This window comes from Eutrigla gurnardus, assembly GCF_963514095.1.
Source record: "Eutrigla gurnardus genome assembly, chromosome: 13".
In the NCBI taxonomy this organism is placed as follows: Eukaryota; Metazoa; Chordata; class Actinopteri; order Perciformes; family Triglidae; genus Eutrigla; species Eutrigla gurnardus.
Window position 1 is genome coordinate 1,541,599 of NC_139936.1, and position 23,092 is coordinate 1,564,690.

A 23,092-nucleotide genomic window follows, 5' to 3' on the forward strand; every position below is an offset into this window, starting at 1 on the left:
TCCTGTGTTATAATCCTGTGTTAAAGTCCTGTGTTAAAGTCCTGTGTTAAAGTCCTGTGTTATAACCCTGTTTTAAATTCCTGTGTTATAATCCTGTGTTAAAGTCCTGTGTTATAATCCTGTGTTAAAGTCCTGTGTTATAATCCTGTGTTAAAGTCCTGTGTTAAAGTCCTGTGTTATAATCCTGTGTTAAAGTCCTGTGTTATAATCCTGTTTTAAATTCCTGTGTTATAATCCTGTGTTAAAGTCCTGTGTTATAATCCTGTGTTAAAGTCCTGTGTTATAATCCTGTGTTAAAGTCCTGTGTTAAAGTCCTGTGTTATAATCCTGTGTTAAAGTCCTGTGTTATAATCCTGTGTTAAAGTCCTGTGTTATAACCCTGTTTTAAATTCCTGTGTTATAACCCTGTTTTAAATTCCTGTGTTATAATCCTGTGTTAAAGTCCTGTGTTATAACCCTGTTTTAAATTCCTGTGTTATAATCCTGTTTTAAAGTCCTGTGTTATAATCCTGTGTTAAAGTCTTGTTGTGGCCGATGTTTCCAGCTGGGTTTTCGTGTTAACTTAAATATTGATTTGAGGGCTGCGTAGCTGAAAATCAATATTTGTGTAAAAAAACCAGAGCTCATTGCCATAAACTCCATATTATTTCAGCCAGACACCTCAGCGAAGCTATCTGATAACCTTGACAGGACAAGTGCTTTAACTTTATAGCTTTGACGGTCAACTCCCACATTAAGTGTTCCCCATCTTCACGCGTGTTAAGATCACGGAGCTGCTTATCGTTTATACCATAATTAGATATCGTTTTGTACACAAGTTTTCCTGGAAGCAAAGTAAAAAAGTCCACGAGGGACAGTGTTTTACTTCAGTTCACGTTCACACAGTCACAGGAGAGAAAAGTGATCATGAATCACCTTCAGTCTGTTTAAAGTAGACGATGAATGACGCTGCCACTGGTCCTTTACATTTATTTACCATATAGTATAATGCGACACCCTGTTAAAAAGCACACGCATGTAGATATATGAGTGCACGATCAGATAGTTGGTTGAAGGACACATTTAAAAAAATAAAATGATAAAAAACCCATTAAAGTGGCAGTCCGTAACATTTTCATCTATGTAATTGTCTTATCAATCAAAGAGTGAGTTAAAACAATGGTGGTTGATCATGTGACCACTCATGAAAGTACTTGTACTTGCAGCTTTGCCCAGAAATAGGATCTCCGTGTCTGTGGCCACATTCTAAATGAGTTTGATCTTTTTCCATCAGTCAGCAGCGGTTGGTCTGCAGGTGGAGCTACTCATGGAAGTACGCTGCGTTTACTTGGAATGGGAAATCGGTAACTTCCAACTGCTGAGTCAGCTCCCTCTAGTCTAAAGTGTTTGACCAGGTACATTTCATTACTGCTGACTCACAATGGAGGATCAACACCAGAGAAAGAAGACCATTCAACTTCCAGTCCCAAGAAAAAGAAACAACAAACTAATGGAAGTGAAGAAGAAAGTCATCAAGAAGCAAAGTGACCGCCAACGAGGGGAAACCACGGACCTCCTTTCAGTGTGGAGCATTTGAAGGCATCATCAGATGAGAGACAGTCACACTGTTGGTGAGGGAGTCCCAGAGGCTCGCCTGCAGTTCCATCTACCGCCACAGAGGCCGCTAGAAGCATCTCAAATCTTACGGACTGTCACTTTAAGTAGAAAATAGTAAGCATCCGGACACCACAGAGCACCGGGATCTTGCTGTTCGTTTCTCATCTGTTTGTTTCTCAGCTCATTTAAATTAATTAGAATGTGATCCCGAAAACCGTCACGGAAATCAAAAGTCACCATGTAAATTATGCTTCACTGTCAGCGAGACGCGGAGGCTGTACATTTTATGAAATGACAATTACTTTGTGAATTTCATTTGGGTGGCTCATTGAGATTAAAAAGAAATGCCACGGGAGGGGGGGGGGGGGGGGGGGACTTCTGATTGGCAGCGTGATCAGGGAGAAAAACAGCAGAAAACCTTTTAGCACGGCTGATCTCTCATTTGTTCTGCTTCTCGGTTGCTTCTCATGCTGCTTTCCTGCTGTTGGTAGCGTTTTGTTGCATTTGATTACTTCAACCTGACGCAGCAGAAAGGTGCCCCGTGTGAGTCAGAAGAGGAAAGAGGAAATATGTTTCATAAGAAGAACAAATCATTTAATTAGTAGCCTTAATGCTCCTGGAGAAGGCAGAGCAGAACGTGGACAGTCATGCTCGGCCTCCTTCCTGCTCATTCAGGACATGGAGGGTCAGAAGCTGCAACCAATCAATACCGCCGCACCCCCCGTTTATTCCCATTTTCAATATGCCGGCCCCAGGATGCTCTGCTGTAGATTAATAAGTCTCCTTTTTTTGGCTTCTTCACCAGGCCCGGCTCCCTCCCACATACACAGCTTGGTGTTTTCATCCGAGCGGTCCAACACAGCCTCACGGGGGGCACCGCTCAGTGGTGGAGGAGGGAGAGGGTCTGGGTGGGTCAATGGTTGCCGTGGTTGCCTGGTGGTACCTGGCCGGCTGCAGACATCCCAGTGCCTGAGTTGGGGGCTCCAAGCCCGCATCGAGGTGCAGTGACAGGTGCGCGTGGCAGTAATCCAGAACCGACTGCTCACACCTGTACAACATCAGAGCGCCCAGCTGCCGCGGGATCTGGACACAAAACAGAAAGCAAAGAGGGGAGAGAGAGGGGGAGGGGGTGACCACATGTCAGCTTTCTGAAAAAAAAAACTCCGTTTCAATATTTTTATCCACTCTCTGAATATTTACAACGGGCTTAATTTACTTTGCAGTTGTGGCACGGCGGCATCATTAATGCAGCCTTTGGCCGCTGATAGCGTGCACGCCCCCAAGACCTCAACAAAAAAAATCCACAGCGTTCAAACACCCACTTTCAGCTGGAAGGATTTATATGCAAGATGAAAGCCTTAAACCAGAGTGCACACATATATTCTGCCCTCTTTTTAAATGGAGTCAAGGCTCCATTTAAAAAGCGAACGGAGAACGCTTATTACATTACAAGTACTCGGCTGATTCTTCGTTTTAACGTGTTGGTGCCATCTGAACTGTGTCAATTAAATGGAATAAATATATCCTCATGTAGGCTATACTGATGCTTTTGCACAAAATATGAATGCACTCGCGCATCGTGAAATGCAACATAAAACAGTGAATAGAAACATGTGGGATGATGCAGGATGCACGCAGCACTGAAAACATGATATAGGGATGTTTTTCTTCTTTGTACCGACGAGGAAATACAGACGGAGGACGACTTCACTCTGCTCAGGGAGACGCAACGATTAATTACTTGAATTCAGCACTTTGAACAGTTCATGACTCCCTTTTTCAAAGTCTGTGTGTTGAACTTCACTAACCTGCAGCATGATAAACAAACGGCTAAACTTCTTTATTGTTTGCTGAACCATTTGAGCCGATTCGACTGTGAAACCCATTACAGGCTGCTTGAAAAATCAGGATGATTTGTGGGCCCATCGTCTACTGTAAAAAACGCCAGATCGGATGATTTTATTGGACCATAAAGCTGATTGGATGCAGGTTTTCTGTGAGTCTGGTTTCAGACCAGCTTGACTGTCAAATCGCGGCTTTTAAAAAGTTTATGTTTTCCTTTTCCGGCTCTGTTTGCTCTCCTCTTTAATAGTAAGATTAGTCGAAAACACTCCATTGTCTAATTCAACAGCTGAACTTCAGAGGCCCTTCATAAAACATTCATGAACGAAGACGCTCAGAATGCACAATGAGGGTCTGGATCCGGCAGTTCTCTTCTCCGGGAGGCTTGTTCCCCCCCACAATTATTGAAATAGAGTCAAACATGTTAGGGCAGCCAATATAGACTCGGTGGTCTGGCTGGTGGAACCGACGGCCTCGTCTCAGCTAACAGACCACAAACCACCTCCGTCTCTTCAGACGCCGCTGTTTCATTCCCATTGTTTATCCAAAAGTACTATGAAATACATCGAGCTGCAGTCCCCGACACAATAACAGGCCTTTTGTTTTCGCCTCCACGGATCTGACAACACCGTAATAAAAACACCTTCTAGAACGTGACTAATATTATACAGAATCCTCACTATAAACACATAATCAGTCCAGACAGATTCAAAAGACTTGGAGTAGACAACTCGTGGTCTCTTTAACGGGAACGAAACATCATGGAGCATTATTTCTGAGTTTTAAAGGATTTGTGTCATTCATTAGCGCCGAGTGTGACTTCCTGTTGTTGTCTCGGGTTATTTCTGCTGTGCGCTAAAACATAAAGCACATAAAGTAAAATATATATATATATATCCTGGCTGCCATCACTGTGCAGATTGATTTAATCCTTCTCAAAGAACCTGACAGCAGCAACTCCTCATTTATTAATACGTTATTTTTTATCTACAGTCTGCAGCAAATACATCAATGTCGAGGTTTTTGTCTGCTGTTTGGGTTTGAGGAAAAAATACTTATATATATAAATATATATATATATATATATACACTACTCACAAAAAGTTTTTCGGGTGAAATTTATGGAAAATGTGATATTATATCATGAAAGTAGGGCATAGACTTCTATACAACCAGAGAGGAGTCGCCCCCTGGTGGCCAGCAGAGAGAAGTAGGACCATTTTCTCATAGACTTCTATACAACCAGAGAGGAGTCGCCCCCTGGTGGCCAGCAGAGAGAAGTAGGACCATTTTCTCATAGACTTCTATACAACCAGAGAGGAGTCGCCCCCTGGTGGCCAGCAGAGAGAAGTAGGACTATTTTCTCATAAACTTCTATACAACCAGAGAGGAGTCGCCCCCTGGTGGCCAGCAGAGAGAAGTAGACCAATCTTCTCATAGATTTTGTGCCGTTAACGTTCTCTAAGTATCGAGTTCTCACAATTTAAGGTTGTTGAAACTTCAATCTGCAAGCCAGCAATCAAGCAGCGTGTTGACGTCGTGGAGAAACACACTCCAAAATAAACAAATGGTCTCAGTGGCGAGCGGCTTCGTTAAAATGCAACCACACTGTGTCACGACCCCTCTCCGGTTTTATCGCCTCCTCCTCCTCAAACACTTTAGTCAGTCTGCTTCTTCCAGCACGCTGCCTGAACCATCACCTACTGTAGCTCACAGAAAGTGCACTCTCTCCCTCCTCAGTCACGTAGTTTTTTTATTAACACCGAGCCGCTCACCGTGAAATAAACCAAAAATGTCTATTTCACGGGGTCTTTAATTTTTAGTGGAGGTCCTGCTCGCTGGTTTCTCATTGACAGCTGACGGTTCTCCGTCTTAAACGTTGTGAAGGAGAACTGAAACGTTTGAGCCCGTGTGACTTCGCTCCAGATCAGCCCTCTGAAGCCACACTTCACAAATATACTATTCATGATGGGGCTTCACTGCAGCGTCGGCTGAGCTGCTGCAGAGTTTTGAATTAGAAGCTCTTCATGGCGGGGAGTTGGGTTGAAAAGGAAACTGGGAGTGAAGCTGTGGAAGCAGGAACTGGGATTTCACACTCGCATCATGAATTGTTTTAATGGCGTTTCTTGAATGCCGAATACCTTTTGGTACGTTCTCCCACATTCTAGTTGAGAACAAACGCAGGCCGGCTTCAAGGCGGGCAGCGAAGGTGGAAGGTGTGTTAATGAAAGACGGTGCAGGAAGACTCAAAAAAAGGCAACCGGACAACAGTCCAAACTAAAAGGCAAGGAAAACCACCAGAACACCAGGAACCATGAACGCAGGGAAACAGGCTGGAGAGCAAGACACGGGACCACAAGGAACCGGATCCCACAGACTAAATACACAAGGAACTAATTGGGGAACGAGACGCAGTTGAACCGGCATGAGGGAAGGCCGACAGGACCAATCACAGCAGGGGGCGGGGAGACAACGAGGCACAGGTGAGACACATGAGGGCAGACAGGTAATCAACACAGGTGATGATGTTGATGCTTATTGTTGGTTTTATTCATGTGAGGCCAAATTGTCATCTTATGGGTGTTTATTGATCGGGGCGGTTGGGCTAAGATGCTAGCGGTAGCTTTCACTTGTTGTCATAGCAACGGAACAGGAAGTAACTAAATAAAACAGGAAATCAAAGAAACCAAACCAGATACAGAAACTACAACATATCATTAAAAGACAAACTACAAAAGGACAAGAAATAAACTGAAGAAAAACCCAGAATGTGACAATTAATAATCAATACTAAAAATTAACATTGGATTAGATCCTAATTTGCTTAAGTATGGAAAACATACTAAACATACTTGCTTAAGTATGGAAAACATACTTAAGCAAATTAGCATCCACTAATTCCTAAAATTGAAATTGTAAAAATGTCAAAACAAAGCCACCTGTCCTCATAAGTCCTTGGAGAGTGATTGGATTTTAATTCATGTGTTTTTACGTCTACATAACATGTTTCCTTCACATGTTCCTTCAGCCTTTTTCTCCAGACGAGGTTTAAACATCTGCATCTGTGCGAGGCCGTAAAACCAATCCGGCTGGTTTCATGCCTTTGCAGAAGAAGAGAATAAAAGCCTTTTTGGCCACCGGAGCTGAGTGAGCATTCAGGTTTAATCAGGGATATTGAGGAAACGCCGGCCGCTGTGGCCGGAGCTCTTAGAGGAGGGAGGTGACTCATTGGCTGGCGGACGTTGGACGCCGGCCAGCGGAGCAGCTTCGGGGGGCGGACGGGCGCCGCACTACGGTTTAGCCCAAGGCATCCCCATCATTCCCTCCACAACTCCAATGGCACAGGAAGTCCCCCCCCCCCCCCCCCCCCCCCATCGAGTTGTGCCCAACACAAATGAATATGAAATTAATTTAAAATCTCTTGATTACACAAGCTGTCCAGGAAAAAAAAGCCTTGTTTCCTCTGGACGAGTCGCTCCTCGGCGGCCGGTCGGTGGCCGGCCAGCGTGATGAAGTGACATCTGGCAGCAGCCGGGTCGCATCTTCGCTCTGCGTTAAAGGTTTAAATTGTAGCTCGACCTGCTTCCCGTAGAAAAGGCTGCTTACCGGTGGGAAGTACACGCCTCATGTACGCCGTGTATTTACATTTCTATCCATTTCATTTCTTTTTATTCCTGCCTCTTCCTCCAGAATGACTCATCAGTTATCAGTGGAAACCTTGACGAGTTGAGAATTGTGATAACTGTTATTATTTTAAACAATAGTGTTGTTGTTTTTTTGTGTTATTCTTTGGGTTTTGATAAGACAAATAGGACGATTGTGATGATGGACAAAAACAAAAACGATCAAATATAAATGAGAAAAGTTTGAACCATTTGGGGGCAAAGAGACAGAAATCACAGGAGACTTGAGAGTGAGGTTTTTATCCATTTTAGATCCTCAGCTGAAACATGAGCAGTGAAATCTTGACCGCGGGCAACATGACAGACCATGAATTCAGCAGCAGTTTGGTCGTTTGGGCCACGTTGTTGTGGTGTAAACCTCACAAATCCTGTTTGTAACATGAACTCTTCGAGTAAAGCGGGTCGGACTACATGGAGAGCAACACCAAGATAACACGCTCCAGAATGGTTAATATTTGGACAAATATTCAGATTTGTTCTTCTTTCAGAGGAATATGAAGCTGCTGCTACGCATTGTATTGTGGGAGCAGGAATGAAAGTTGAAGTTAAAGAATGCTAAAGCGCTAACAGTAGCTCAGTATCGTTTTATTTGGAACGAGTTAGCTGTTGTTAAACTGTGTAACCGTTGACGTAAGCTGATACACCAAGATTTCGCAGACTAGTTTTTGTAATTTTTCGACAGAAGTGTGTGAATGGTACAAAGAATGGAACTTTCAGTTTTAGGGTTGAAGGAAATATCCGTCAACTTAACAGAAAAGTTTCGCAGAGATGACAAAACAAGATATAATGTGTTAATTAGTGAGTCTTAGATGAGCTGGTTGGTGAATTCTGTTACACTTGGATAAATCCAGGCTAAATGTTTCCCCCTGTCTTTATGCTAAGCTAGGCTAAGCTAAGCTAGCTGGCTCATATCTTCATATTTACTGTACACACCCTTGTGTGGTGTCAATCTTCTTGTCTAACTCAAGAAAAAAATTGTAATAGACATAATAAAAAGTAAACATTTCCCATAATGTCAAACTGCTTTCTTAAAGGTTGTATCAGCGATTCTGGGCCGAAACATAAATGATCACATTCATCTGTTTTTACCTCACGATCCGCTAGCTGCCCGCCCCATAAGCAGGCCGTCAAAAAAACGCGTCTCTCTAAGCCTAGGCTCCGAGATCGCACACAAAAACAAATGGTACTACCAACACCTCAAAAGCAAAATAAACAGTGTTCCAACCAATCACAGACAAGGGATGGGTGGCACGTTCATGAAAATGCGCGTCCATGATAATTTTCAAAACACGGGAGGGAGGGGCTAGCTGGCTCTGTTTGTTTTGGATCTCGCAACGGAAGTGAGGGCAACCAGAATCGCTGATACAACCTTTAAAAGGAAAAACTGGTAAAACCCATGTTTTAACCAGGAAAGGCTCCATTCTTCACTAAAGCTCCTGCTCTGAAGCACTCGGCTGCACATCGTCGATTGAAATGAGCGAGCTATTAGCGGTGGGACGTTAATAGAAACATTGACATAGGCGCCCCCCTCTAACTGTGAATGTAGGTCAGGCTGCATCCCAGTAAGGTGATGGGCAGCTGCACGGTGCCAGCAGGCCTCAGACTGGAGGCCCGAGCCCTCGTTGGCATATTAACAGCATCCTCGGAGCCGAGCGGCGCTGCTGCTCGCTGTCATTCACTCTGTGGTCGGCGGCGAGGCGAGGAGCAGGACAAGCCTCTATTATCACCGCCGTCATTAGGCTGCACACACACACGGATGCTGGACGGCATGCTAATGGATGCACTGCCGGCCAAACACACAATCACACACTGTGTGTGTCAACGCTGGGAGTAGTACTCAGGTCTTTGAGTAGGAGTAGCAGTACTACAGACTATAAAAGTCTCAATCTTTCTCTCTGCCTGCACCTTTAACAATAATGATGTACAATAGTGTATTGTATAATATTATATAATAAATTGTTTAATTATAAGATAAATATCTTTTTGTATTATAAAAGTCCTGCATTCAAAATCGTAAAAGTAATCCTATCTACATATGTATATACAGTATATATATATATATATATATATATATATATATATATATATATATATATATATATAAAAATGTAGTGGAGTAAAAAGTATAATATTTCACTTTGAGATGTACTGCATTCATGATGAATCAGGGAGACATGTGAGAGAACTCAAACCTGAACCGTCTGAACGGAGATTTTAACTCCGCTCCGTTACAACGGCAGGAAGATCATCTTCTGCTGACTTCAATATTCAACGAGTAATTATATTTCTATTTGAAAAGGCGCTTCGCGTTTGTCAAAATAAGCATAATCCTTCAGATGTGAGGATTAATCTACTCCTAATGCTGCTCATCCCATTTTCAGCTCATCGGCGTTGGCAGCGCACGCCCAGATTACGGTGATTTACTGGACGGAGCGTCCGTGAGTCACCGCGGTCTCGTCTTGATCCACGTAGGTAGAAGAAAGATCTGAATACGGATACCAAGGCCTGGACCAATCCCTGCGGAGCTCCGTCCTCCCATCGCTGACTGGTTTCCTCTTTTACACTCCCACGCACATTCCCAAGCACACACACACACACACACACACACAAAATGCTGCTTGTTAAAACATCCGTCAGATGCTTCAATCTTGGAAAGAAAAAGAGTCTTATTTATGTGGAACTGTGACATTTTCTCTGCATTTTCTTCATCTTCCACGTCTATTTTAAACTGAACGTTAATCTATGGAGCAACAATAAGTTGGAGCTAAGCTATGCGTCCGATGATATTCAGGACGAGAGGCATCGATCTAAGACATCGGCTCTTCATTCATATGGAGACGAAGTCCTCCGGCGTGATGGAAGCCAGAACACCAAATTGTAGCAGTTAGCGATTTATTAAGTTTTTTATGTAAAATGCTACATGTGGTATTATTCAATCTGGTTCTGTGGTTGCAGACCGACTCTGCTGGACTGGGAACATTATAATAACTTGTTTTTTGTGGCCTTGGATCGTCCAGGAAGTAGTCTCCCTCCAAAGTAAACCGTTAAAAGTACAATGTACGGCTGCTATAATCAGCGTGTGTGTGTTTACCCTGGATCACATGACCACTCGTGTGTGAAAGGGGAGTCACACTTAGCGGTGAACCCCGAAGATACTCAATACTTCACTTTGGTTCTCGCTCTCCCCACACGTGGACGTGGACCAAGTCTCCTCCATCACGGCTGTCAGACCAGGAAACCAAACGCCGTCCTGTCTGGGTTCATGACATCATCCAGAGGGCCAATTAGGGGTTAGACTCACATCGGCTGGTTTACCACAGCTGGAGGAACCCAGAATAAACTAATTCAGCTGTGATTTAATAGCAATAACCAGATAAAAAGGGATGCTGAAATAACCCAATATTCCCTTTCTGTTTATGTCTTTGTATGTGATTTGCGTGAACATGGCATTATATTGATCAAGTGACTAAAAACATGACAAATGAATGATGATGATGGTTGAATAAGCTTCGCTAACAACCTAAACGGGTGATAATTAAACTTTCTAGAGGCGGAGGAGGTTCCTTCCTTGACTTCTCTCCTTAATTTGGACCTAAAAAAAGGTTTATATTAAGATAACATCGTCCTGTGAATGCTCTGTATTGTACCTCACCTGTTTTTCATGTTTTTGTTGTAATATGATATGTAATGAAGTAAACACATCCAATAAAGACACTTGTTTAAATTACGATAATGTAAATATTATGTTCGTAACCAAATTGCCAAAAAAATCAGTTATTATCGTTTTGTTTTAGTGGTTATTGGGTCCAGCATGCTCTGGGGAAGGCAGGAGGGTCGAGTCCCACATATAGAAATATAACATTATTTCTAAAAGTTAATCAGATCACTAACAACAGAAAAAGGTCTTTCTGGGACATATTTTTCTCTGAAAGAAAGGAAGTTTTAGTCGAGTGACACGCGGAGAAAGAGTGAAAGGAAGTTTAATTCTGTAATGGATCTCCAGAGTTTATCAGACGAGATACTGAGCTCACTGTTCGTTAAAAAAAGGATGCCGAAGACTCGCCTGACAGACGTGATTAATGGATACGATCCTAACAGGATAATACAATCAGATCGGATCGAACGCTCAGAGATTGTGAGTCAGGAAAGTAAAATTAAATATGTGGGTTTATGAAGCTTATTGAGTCCAGTTAGGTGATGTTTTTGTGACAACTAAACACTATGTGAAAAGGATTCATTTTGGGGTTAATTTTGGGATTACAGTTCTATTTAATAAGAACTATTTAATTAAGTTGGGTTTAGCATTAAAGTAAATAAACTCAGCTTTGGGTGGAAACATCAGTCCAACTGCTTAAATCCCCCCGTTGGGTTTTTCCATTTTACTTGTGTCTCCCGCCACGTTGTTGCTGTCGTCGGTGAGACGCGGCGACGCGAGGAAGCCGAGCTAACGAGCTATCTGCTAATTAAGGAAAAACCCAAAAGGCTGAACTGTGCACGAGGCAGGTAATTATCTGTTCCTCGGTAATGGTTCCCCTCCAGGACTTTATTTGGAGGATATAGAGCGCTGTGTAGAGAAAAAAACTTCTGCATTTGAAGATTCTTTTTTTTTTTTTACATACGCCAGAAAACAGTCTGTGATCCTGAGATGCTTTTTCCTCTCCTGGTTCTGAGTTTTTCTCTTGTTGGTTTCAGGAGACAGAAAACACAAAGTCAGAAATCAGGGATGAGTTGAGGAGGAAGATCAACAAACACACCGACACGTTCTCCCTCCGATAGGACAAATAGGACACCCTTTCATTATTTGCATAACCTGTACTATATCTTCAGAAATAAATGGAAATGTAACAAAATCATGTGATCAGAATGTTTTAATTGGATGTCCAAAGTAATGTAACAAAAATGATTATGTTTCAACTTACATGTTGCCTCCAAACGTTTCTTGTAGCGTCTATAAGCTTCTTGCACTTCTCAGCTGGTATTTTCTCCCACTCTTCCTTTGCAATTTCTTCAAGCTCTTGAACATTTGCAGGATTCCTTGTCCCAATGGCAGATTTCAGCTCAGGCCATAGATTCTCAATGGGATTGAGATCAGGACTTGAAACAGTCCATTTTTTCCTTTTCAACCATTCCTGCGTGCTTTTGGATGTGTGCTTTGGGTCTTTATCTTACTTGAGAACCTGTCACCTTTGATGTAAACCTAGTGTTCTTACACTGGGTAGCACATTTGGCTCTGAAATCTCTTGGTAATTCTCTGGTTTCATGATTCCTGTGATACGGTCAAGCCCTCCAGCAAAGCAGCCCCACAACATCATGGATCCTCCACCATGCTTCACTGTGGTAGGGTGTTCTTTTCCTTATGAGCTGGTTTGTCCAGGTACTTTTTGGCAAAGATCAGTCGTTCCTTTTTATGCCTTTTCTTCAGCAATGGGGTTTTCCTTGGCCTTTGCCCATGAAGCCCTGCTTGGTTTACTCCGGGTGTATGGTGTTGAAACCATTACCCCAGATGGTTACAGGTCGGCTTTCGGGTCTTTGGATGTTTTACGTGGTGTATTTTCCACAGTCCAATGTCCTCTTCCCCCACCTCCAGGCAGGTTCTTGACAGTTCCATGCTGAGCAAACTTCTTAATAATACTGCAAACTGTTGAAACAGGGATACCAAGGTCTTTGGAGAAGGTCCCTTTAGAAGTCTGTTTGCTAATAATAACACTTCTGATGTCCTCAGACAGCTCCCTTGTCTTTACCATTGTGACAAAGGAACAGGGAATAACATGTTTTTTTTAAACATGAAAGTCATCATTAATTGGCTAAATCACATCATGTGGGCACTGACAGTTTATCACCAGGTGATCCTCATTCCTGATTAATCAAAGCTGAGTCAAAATGGGTTTTTTCCCATACTGATTTAAAGGGTGCCAATACCAATGTCCCACCATCTTTCAGTTTCTCTATTTTTCCCTCCTATTGCTTTTTTTAAATTGTTGTTTTATCATTTGCTGTTCTGTATCAAACATGAGTTGTCTGTAGACCAAAGCTGTTTCACTAGATTCATTTTTTTCAGGAGATATCTATATTATGTATTTTCATTTCATTTCAAACAAATGTGTTTTGCAAGTAGAACATATATTGGTTTTTAAATTGAAGATCATAAAATGAAAAATACAAAATAATTTAAAAATGAAACATGTTAGTTTGTGATCATTCCTGGAGGCCTATTTATTTTATTTAAATTTTACTCTAATATTCACTCCCCTATTATGACAGCAAGCTTGACAGCTTTTCAAAAATATTTATGATTATCCCAATAATGCAATTCCTATATCATCCCATCCCAACTCATTACACACATACATATCCTCCTTCCCTAAATCTAACTACGTAGTTTTGTTGTCTAAACTTAACTTCCTGTTAAGTTTATTTTGAAAGGACACTATTTGTGTAACGAGCCAATATCGACACGTGTAAAAGTGATGCTAGAGCGCAGCGTCATTATCCAACCGAGCCTTCGTAACGTAATCTTTACGTTTCAGATTGAGTTCATAAAAGCAGCTAAAACGGTTTCATATTAATGTCACAGTGAAGCAGCCAGGATGCCGTTTCTCCATCATCATCCAGCATCCTTCTCACTCCTGTCCAGTTTCCATGGTGATAACTAAAGAATAGTCTGCATGTCTAACTGTTACGGCTGTGTGTGTGTGTGTGTGTGTGTGTGTGTGTGTGTGTGTGTGTGTGTGTGTGTGTGTGTGTGTGTGTGTGTGTGTGTGTGCCACATGATATTTTATGTGCTCTGTCATTATGTGAAGATCCACTTTGGTTTCTGCTCTGATATTAAATCTTTTAAAGAAATTGACCAGAAATCTGATAGAAACACACACACACACACACACACACACACCCCCCACACACACACACACACACATCTTCCTGCTGCAGATTTGATCTCCCTCCTCGTGATTGCAGGAAGAGTCAACATATCTGCGAGGAAACATCTGATTGCCCCAAAAATATTGACAAATATTAACAAGGAGCTGCAGATTGTGTGTTTGTCTGTGTTCCCTCTGAAAAGAGGCCCAGAGGAACGAGCGTCTGTTCAAAGAGCCGCCGTCTGAAACCTCCACACAGATCCAATATTGAAGCGGCTAAAAACGTGGAGGCGACAGGAGACGACCTGTGGCCAGCTGCCGGGCCTCCCGTGATGTTTCCTGGGAGGGACGATCTGCAGCCGGAGGATCGGGTTTCTGCTCGGGGGAACCGTGGTTTCATCGGCGCTGATGAGATGTGAATGTTGCACAAGGACGATGCACCCGTGAGGTGGCGTGAGGCCGGTTATCTGCAGGGCCAGAAACGTAGAAATTCAACGTATCCTTGCAGAAACATATGACGGGGCAAGGTTATGGACTACATGCTATCGTCTTGATATCACAGCGGAGGAAGCAGCCGGTTGGACGAGGAGGTGACAGTGTGCAGGTTGACTCGCTGCTGTGAAGCTTCTGTTTTCTGTTCGGCTCTAAAATGTGTGAGCTTCCTGTTGGCGGCTGCTCTCCCTTGTTTGTTCACTGCTTTCCTTAACTACCTGGTGTTTATTACACGCAAACCCCTGTCAAAATAAAAAGGTACCATTCCCAGTTTGGGTGTCCTCTGGGAAAGCAGGCATTTAAAACAGGAACAGCCGTGTTGAAGAGATGACACTCTGAATTGCTGTGCGTCGGCCAATGATGCGTCGGCAGCAAAAAAACACCTTTTAGTGATGTGAAAGTGTGACAGATTTGGACTTGAAAGAATTATTGTGCTTCAGAGTATTTGGGGAGTCATTAAAATGTGCTTTGCAGAAGTTGTACCAAAAAAATGAGCTTTTCTCTGCCTGGATGTTGCCAACAGGGAGACAGGTAGTGAGACAGGTAGTGAGACAGGTAGTGTTCTATAAGGAGGACGGATGGCTGGGAGAGAACATTGTGTTTACAGCTCTCCTGTCTGCTGCTCTCTGCATCCTCTGTCTAACTAGCATCTCTGCAGACGCATCAGTGTGATGGTCAACTGGATGAAGATGAATGAATCTCTTCCTTCGTTTTTACTGCAGAACGCTTCCTCCCCCCTCCCCCCTCTTTCACCGTGTGCTCGCTGCTCAGCCATCACCTTGGGGAGTCTGACAGGATCTCCCCCCGGAGGTCATCTCGTGGGATGTAAGTTCACGGTCCCGGTGCAAACGTTTTGTCACCCTTAACAAAACGGCTGCAGCAAGACTCTGTGACGCTGTCAGAGTGAACTGTAGCCTCACACGGGGCACCATAATAAATCACACAAGAGAATGAAGGGCGCCGGCGGAGCGGAGGTCGGCAACCTCACTGTTTTCTTTTTCTGAACAACCGATTTGAATGCGGCGATGTGACGAAGGATAGGGAGGCGTAAACAACGTTGGCGTGGTCCGTCTCCATCCTGCAGTGATATAAGACCGCTCTCTGCTTCTCAGGCCTGAAGCATAACTCTGCATCTGTTCTTTAAAGTCCCTGCAGGACCGGAGACAAACGCAATCCATCACCACATCTAGAGGTTTAAAAAAAAATTAGATGTAGTTCACTGACCGGTTTCACACTAAACTAAATGATACGAAGTGAGACATTATCTTTCTGGACATAATCCGTTAAACTGACAAACATCACATGTGGAATTCAGGGAATAATTCAGACAGGATCAATAGAATATTTGTTGACTACCGTACATCATTTTTCCGAAATAAGGTCCCGTTGGCGACTACAGAAGGGGGCGGAGCTTAGTCTCCCTCTGCCACGCTTGATCCAGGCGGCCAAGCAAGAGTACCAATGCGGACAAAGGTCTTTCATTCTGAACTGTACTTTTCTGTCAGTATGTTCTTGTTTGTTTGTTTTAAGAGCTCCACGTCTGCTCGAATCCACATTTGATCGCCTGGTTGGTGACACACCCGCTGCACAGAATCATCAGCTGTTTTCTTGATTCGTCGAGGGCGAGTTTTGGAGCGAGGATGTCTAATTGTAATCTTCTAACTCCTGTTTCATGGCGGCTCTGAGTCCGACTATGAATGTATGCCATCATATATGTGTATAAAACCACGCCGGTTGTGTTTCCCGTCCCCCTTCGTTGCTTCTGCAGGATCAATCGGCAGCAAAACGTGTCCATCCTCTGTCTGTCGATTCTGTCCTCTGGTGCTTAACGAGCACTAAAGCTCTCATCGGGGGGCCTTGCTGTAGACTTTTTAGCTTTTTAATGTGATGAAAACTGGCACAAGAGAGCACTTTCATTAGCCGGCGTCTAAATTCCGCGTGCATACTCGGCTAATTACAGGATTGCGACGGCCGTTTTCAGTCGCAGCAGAGATCACAAAAAAAAAGAGCGTGAAACACAATAAGTACAGCTGTTTACTGTATCTATAAATACACATCAAGGAGGTGAATCATTTAAATATCAATTAAAACATCGCTGCAGTATGTTTTAGGAACCAAGAGGCGAGATTCTGCATCGAGGTTATGAGGAGAGGATTTATGCTGCTGAAAAAGAAAAGTTGCCTGTTTTTTTTCCATTTCCCAAACTTGGAGGGTTTATTTTTTGCCTCCTGTCTCCTTCTTTACCGACTGTCAGACACAGCTGACATTAGTATTCAGCTGCAGCCTCCTTCAAGCAGTGTTCGCTGCCAGCCACTTAATTTGTCATTTATTGCTCCATGACAACTGAAGTAATTGAACCTCTTGCCCACGGTCGAGATCTGCCAGCCTCGTGGCCGTTTTCCTCTCGTTGCGGGGGAGACGGAGCTACACAGGACCTTGGTGCGAATAAGCCGAGGATCTGGTTTTATGGGGGCAACAAGACGGCCGGTACGTAACCACGACAACGTTTATCACAGGCCTCAGAACCCCAGTAAAGGGCTAAATGAGAGGAAATCTGGAGGGAGTAAACAGCTGAAAAAATGAAAGAGGAGATGAAAACAGACCTCCTGAAATGAACGATTTCAGGAAATCATATTACAGATAATTAGGATGCCGGCTAATTGCGTAGCTGCAGACTGTTTATCTCAAACAACTTGCACCTGGAAATGAAATTGATTGCTTTAAAGATAAAAATAATAATAAAACATATTTAGCATTGAGCTGTTGATTTACTGTGTTTGTTATTCCTTTGACCAATGGATTGGCTGCACTGAGATGCAATGTTAATATTTACATGTAATATTCACCCAGCAAACACAGATAAGAGTATTGATTTGGACGACCTGAGACCTTTTCCTGCTATCGCTGAGGCGGTTTTTGTTATCTTCTCTGCACAGAGTTGAACCTGTGAAGGTAACGTATTGACTTTACAGTACAGATGTTCTGACATCAACCCGGTTCAAAATATTTAGATTTGGATATGGATGTATGGTCCACATGTCAGTGACAGCATGTCCCTAAAGGAGTCAGGTTTAGGCAACAAACCCAGTTGGCATTGTTTTTAGTGCTGGTTGACACAGAAAAATTGACAATTCTTGTCCCTGAACATGTAGCTCCAATAAATTGCATTTTGCAACTATTTCAAGAACGCTAACAGGCACCGACAAAGTGTTGGTAATCAATGAATTGGGAATAACACTGGCTGGGTCATGTACTATTTTTCAGGGAAAACATTTCTACAACTACCTTTACGTATGGGTTACAAACCTGGTGCAAACGTGTTGTCATCCCTAACAAAACAGCTGCAGCGACACTCTGCGACGCTGTCAGAGTGAATTGTAGCCTCACACGGGGCACCATAATAAATCGCACAAGAAAAAGAGAATAAAGGGAGCTGGTGGAGTGGAGGTCGGCAACCTCGATGTTTTCTGAACAACGCGCACATGTGAGAGAGCTGAACATTTACATTGCTTTAGGATGTATCATCAATGATGCGATTCATCCTGCCTTTAAGCCAACAAGTCATCACATATCCATCCAAGTACTCCAAATTAACTTCTACTTGGTGGAAAAATGAACAATTTTACTTACTTTCTTCAAGAAAACAGTTGAGTTAAACTCTAGCCAAAGTTCTGCCAGGAAGCTGATCCTTGTGCATGAAGAGGTCTGTATTTAATTTTTTTGTGGTGCTCTTCCAACCAGCGTCGCTTTTAAAATACCAACCACGTGAAAGTGAAAACACAAGCATCAATCGTATCTTTTAAACTATCTTAATAAAGTAAAGCCATGTCCATCATCAAGGACGCTGAGAAATCAATGTTGTGTTTTTTCACTGCCAGGAGTAGCTGACACCTTTGAACTCCAAAACCAATTCTACAGACTTAAATTCTCAATCCCGGCTCATGAGTCATCACAGCCTTCACTCCGCTGGGTGTGTCTCTGCATTCCTGATATCAATCACCTCACGAACACTAATTAGCCCCGTGGTACAGCGTCCCTGCACTTGCCGCCGCGCAATCAAAGGTGAGAAAGTACAAAAGACGTGAACCGACTGATCTTTTCCCGAGTCACAATTTAGAAGATCAAAGTGTGAGGCTCGTCTACTGCACTCGCAAAGCCACTTGTTCATTCGAGTCACACCAGGTTCACACCGACGGAGACACAGCCGGTCCTTCCTGTTTGTTGAGCCAAGCTCATTATCCACGTTCGGATCAAAGTTCAGATGCGTTACCACGGATCGGCGTGTGGCTGCTAATTGGCTTTGTGTTTGTCATGTTTGTCTGCCGTACTCAGACTGAATTATCTCGACAACTAGCAGATGAGATTGCCGTAACGTGAACATTCATGGTCCCCAGAGGATCACTTCAGTCGACATGTAAAGTGTTCAATACCTGGGTTTATGCCCAAATACCTTCTCCAATTGATGACCTTCCCATCGTCCGCAGCTGCACCACCAAAGTTTTTTTTTTTTTTTTTTTTTACAGCATAGCACTCTCTGCATGTGTGTTACTTGGAAGGCGTGGAGACAACGGGAGGTTACGGACTGGGCTTTCATCTTTCCTCGTTAGTGTCCGGCTTCACATTCCATCGACGCTTGCAAAATAATGTATTCCATCTGTATGGAAACCATAAACATGCACGTTGTCTACATTACTGTTATATAAACGCTCAAACTCTTCGTGTCTCCATAACGACATATATCACATAGTGTGTTTTCTAGTCGTTCAACATCGGAAAGATGACATCGCCCGTGTTTTCCTTCTCCACATGCAAATGCTCTGGGCTGTGACGGTGCTAACTTTCCCCAATGATCCAAGTGTGTGTCGGAGGAGGCAGGAAAACACACACACACACACACACACACACACACACACACACACACACACAGAGTCATGCTCTCATTCACACCTACAGAGGGATTTGGAGTCATCAATGCATCTGACTCAGTAACTGTGGGTGTGTCTAGTGTGTATGTAGTGTATAATAACGCAGAGGCATTTCTGTGTGTGTGTGTGTGTGTGTGTGTGTGTGTGTGTGTGTGCCATTCCGGCGCTACTCAGCTACCAGCTATTTACATAACAAGCTACGACTCTCTGCGTTTTACTGTTAAACTGCAGCGTTTTAACGGTCAGAGAGAAACGATGAAGTACTGGCAATGTGGCCGTTGCTCCTTTGTTCCCTTTAGTGCAATGATTGACTGAGTCAGTGCAATTCCCACAGAACATCAGAGTAATATATGGTAGTTGTTATAGCACTTTAGAGGAAACAAGATTTCTGCCGTTATATTCTGCTAAAATCTGCAAACATCAATAGTCTCGGGACGATAACGTTTGTTGTATCTAGAATTTCAGTTAGAATGAGAGAGCCTGCAGATGTGACGACCTGTTACGCTAAGAAGAAACACTTACACACGCGACGACGCAAAAGAAAATGATCCTGATTCATCAGCGGCACAAATGTCAATCTTCTGTCTATTACAGGGAATAACATAGAGAGTCTGCACCCTGGATTATAACGTTTTATTGGACTGGAAAAGACAAACTCTACCGACTCTTCGACTCCAAGTTTATATGGACACCCAATTAATTGCTGACGTCACTATCATTACAATTCATAACAGGACTTGCCATACTCAAGTTAAAATGGATCAAAAGTGGCTGGAATCACAAAAATACATGAATAGTAATTCTGATTTTGCATAATGCATGGGACTTAATATAACGGTGAGGACTCCGACCGGTTAAGTGGTTCTCCAAAATGCGTAGAAAAGAAAATCCCAAAGTTGAACTTCCTGACATCTCAAAACATAACAATGAATGAAGGATGAGCTTGAAGGTACATTAGGTACGCTGACAGACTTTAAAATGACTCGACTCCACGTTCACCGGCTGATCCTTCTTCCAGCTCTCGGCCTCAAACAAGCAGCCACATAAATCTCCTCGTCCTCGGAGCGTCTGGGCTCGCTCGGCGTAACGGGGTGAGGAGTTCAACGACCTGCACCGAGGCGGGCGTCCCGCCGCTGCAGCGCCACGTGGACGGACGCAGCCGAGGCTTTTACAGGAACATGATAACCTGCATCACTGATTCCTCCAAACGGATCCCCGTGATTAATGAAGGCAATTTTGAGATGTCAGGAAAGTTCAACTTTTAGGATTTTCTTTTCTCCACATTTTTGGAGAACCACTTAACCACTGTGGTCGGAGTCCTTCTCGTGCTCACAGTTCTGCCGAAAATGAAGTCCCATGCATTATGCAAAATCTGAATTACCACCAAATTAATTCCACAGAGGAGCGGACCTCGCTGCTCTTATTGTAATCTGTAATCTTTACTGGAGCTTTCATTATGGAAGGAGAGGAGCCTCGCTGGGTGGACCCGCCGTAATGTAAATACACAGTTAACCAGGAGGAAAATTCATGAGACTGAGAAATGTCTCCATTCAGCATCTTTCAAGTGCATTAACGGGATCATGGGATGTCAGCCCGCGCACACACACACACACACACACACACACACACACACACACACACACACACACACACACCAGCCACCCGACTCGTAAAAAATTGCTGACAAACAAATGATGATTTATTCATAATTTTCCCAACAATGAAACTTGTCTTCCTCACTTTTCTGCTGTGATTAACTTCCACCGTGCTCACATAGCGCGACTCTTTGGTAACGGATGTCAGTGTGTGTGTGTGTGTGTGTGTGTGAGATGCCATGTCATGCGTGTTGGTATGTGTGAATGCGACACTTTGCCGTGTGGGTTGACGTGACGTGCCGATTGACTCTTTGGACACAGAACCAGAAAGTCTACGAGATGTTTAACAAAGTGATCAACGTATCGTTGAAACAGATGTTGGAGAAAAGAAAAAAAACATTACCAGTAACTGCACTGTGGGCAATAAAATGCTCTGCAGGGGGAAAATAGCTTCCATCATTGACTCTCTCTTTAGCGAGAAGCCGTTACATTCTGAATAAAACTGCTTTAATGTGGAGGATCACATTTGCATTCCAAATGGTAGATGTTTCATTTGCTTTGACAGCAACGACAACAATCAGTGTCGGGATCAAAGAAACAAAGACAAACAATAGCTGGTTTTTGAAAACCTGCATTCTCTCTGCTGGCCAACAGGGGGCGACTCCTCTGTGATTGTATAGATGTCTATGAGAAAATGCTATGCAGCTCTGCCTCTTGTGTTCATCAGATCCACCCGTCGCTCCTCCACACTCCAAATATGGTCAGTTCCTTCACTGGTCGAAATTCCAAGATGGCGACGATAAACGCCAAAACCGTAGTCCACAAACCAACAGGTCACCATGACGATGTCCAATTCTTACATACAGTCCCAATTCAGCTGCCAAGCGCTCTCCAAAAGGAGACGGTCTGGTCTACAGAGGATTTCCTATTTGCGTCACCAGCTGATCGCGCCCCCACACTTTGCCGCCCCCGTTGCCGAGCAACCGCCTGCAGACAAGAAACTCGAGTGAGTTGAAATCCAACAGTTAAATCTGAAGGTGTATTCCTCCGCTGCTGATCTGCTCGTAGACGCAGTGTAAGCTTGGGAGAAGTTTGGCCGTGAAGGATCCGTCAGAAGATCCCTTCGAATCGGGGGAAAAGAAGGCCACATTTTCTGGGCTGCATTTTAACGGGACAGCCTTGTCGCAGCCGTCACCATTCCTTCAGTCTGCACATGCAGCCTCAGAAGGACGCTGAATTGGGACACAGCGAGTGACAAGGAGGCTGGAAATACTCCGTATATGAGGAGAGTAGAGAAACAGTTTGACAGGCGGCTGGAAAAGGAAGGAGAGAAAAGCTACTTGTGGAGCGACAGAAGCACCTCTCTCAGTTCTCCCACTGCAGCGAGCACTCACCCCCGTGCTCTATGGAAATTAACTGGAGGCTTAACCGGGGATCTGAGAGTCACCAAAAACAGGGATGAGGTTTCAGTTAACGTCAAACACGCCTGGGCTGCAGGATCAATACCAAGTCCTGATCTCCGATTGATGAAACGCCTCTCCGAAGGGCTCCAGGGATAATCTCACCCACTGATTTATCTGTGGCAGCAATGCTCTGCAGAACACCCAGCATGTCTGCCTGCCGGCCTCCTGTGTTTCAGATCCATCAGAATCAGATCCCTGACATGCAGCACGTTTCTTTTAAACCTTAACCACCATCGTTCCCTCATTCAATCATTCAACATGGGGTTAAAATTAAAACCCCCAAAAATATATTTCACAAAGTTGCATGTGAGCCACCATCTGCTGTTAATGGATGAGGACTCAAAAGAATATGTTGGCAAAATCACATTCAGGGGTTTTGTTCCGGTTCAACGGTCTGGTGTTCGGATTGGCTTCCAGAGAACAGTGACCTCACGAGGGCAGGGAAGCCGGTTCATACAGACACTATTACAACAAAATAATGCTGATGCTTGTTGGGGCTTCAGTTTAAAAAAACACTTGGTTGGGTCAATAGGTTGTTTTGGAAGGAAACTACAAACAATGTACTTTATAGTTGTGTTAGGAGAACAAACTTCATGGAGTACACAGGGCCGGCTCACCCCTGTAGTTTGATTCACT

General features: G+C 43.6%; 1 protein-coding gene across 2 annotated transcripts in view; it reads right to left on the reverse strand.

The window, feature by feature from the left end:
- Positions 1–1,622: 1,622 nt before the first annotated feature.
- LOC311023409 (leucine-rich repeat transmembrane neuronal protein 4) overlaps positions 1,623–23,092 on the reverse strand; it is a 33,921-nt gene continuing 12,451 nt past the window's right edge. Inside the window, exon 3 of one of the 2 annotated variants that reach the window (XM_084025230.1) lies at positions 1,623–2,679. In XM_084025230.1, the coding sequence (XP_083881356.1) occupies positions 2,461–2,679 (219 nt within the window). In that variant the 3' untranslated portion in view covers positions 1,623–2,460. The remainder of the gene's footprint in view (positions 2,680–23,092) is intronic. The other variant, XM_084025231.1, reaches the window with a different exon arrangement.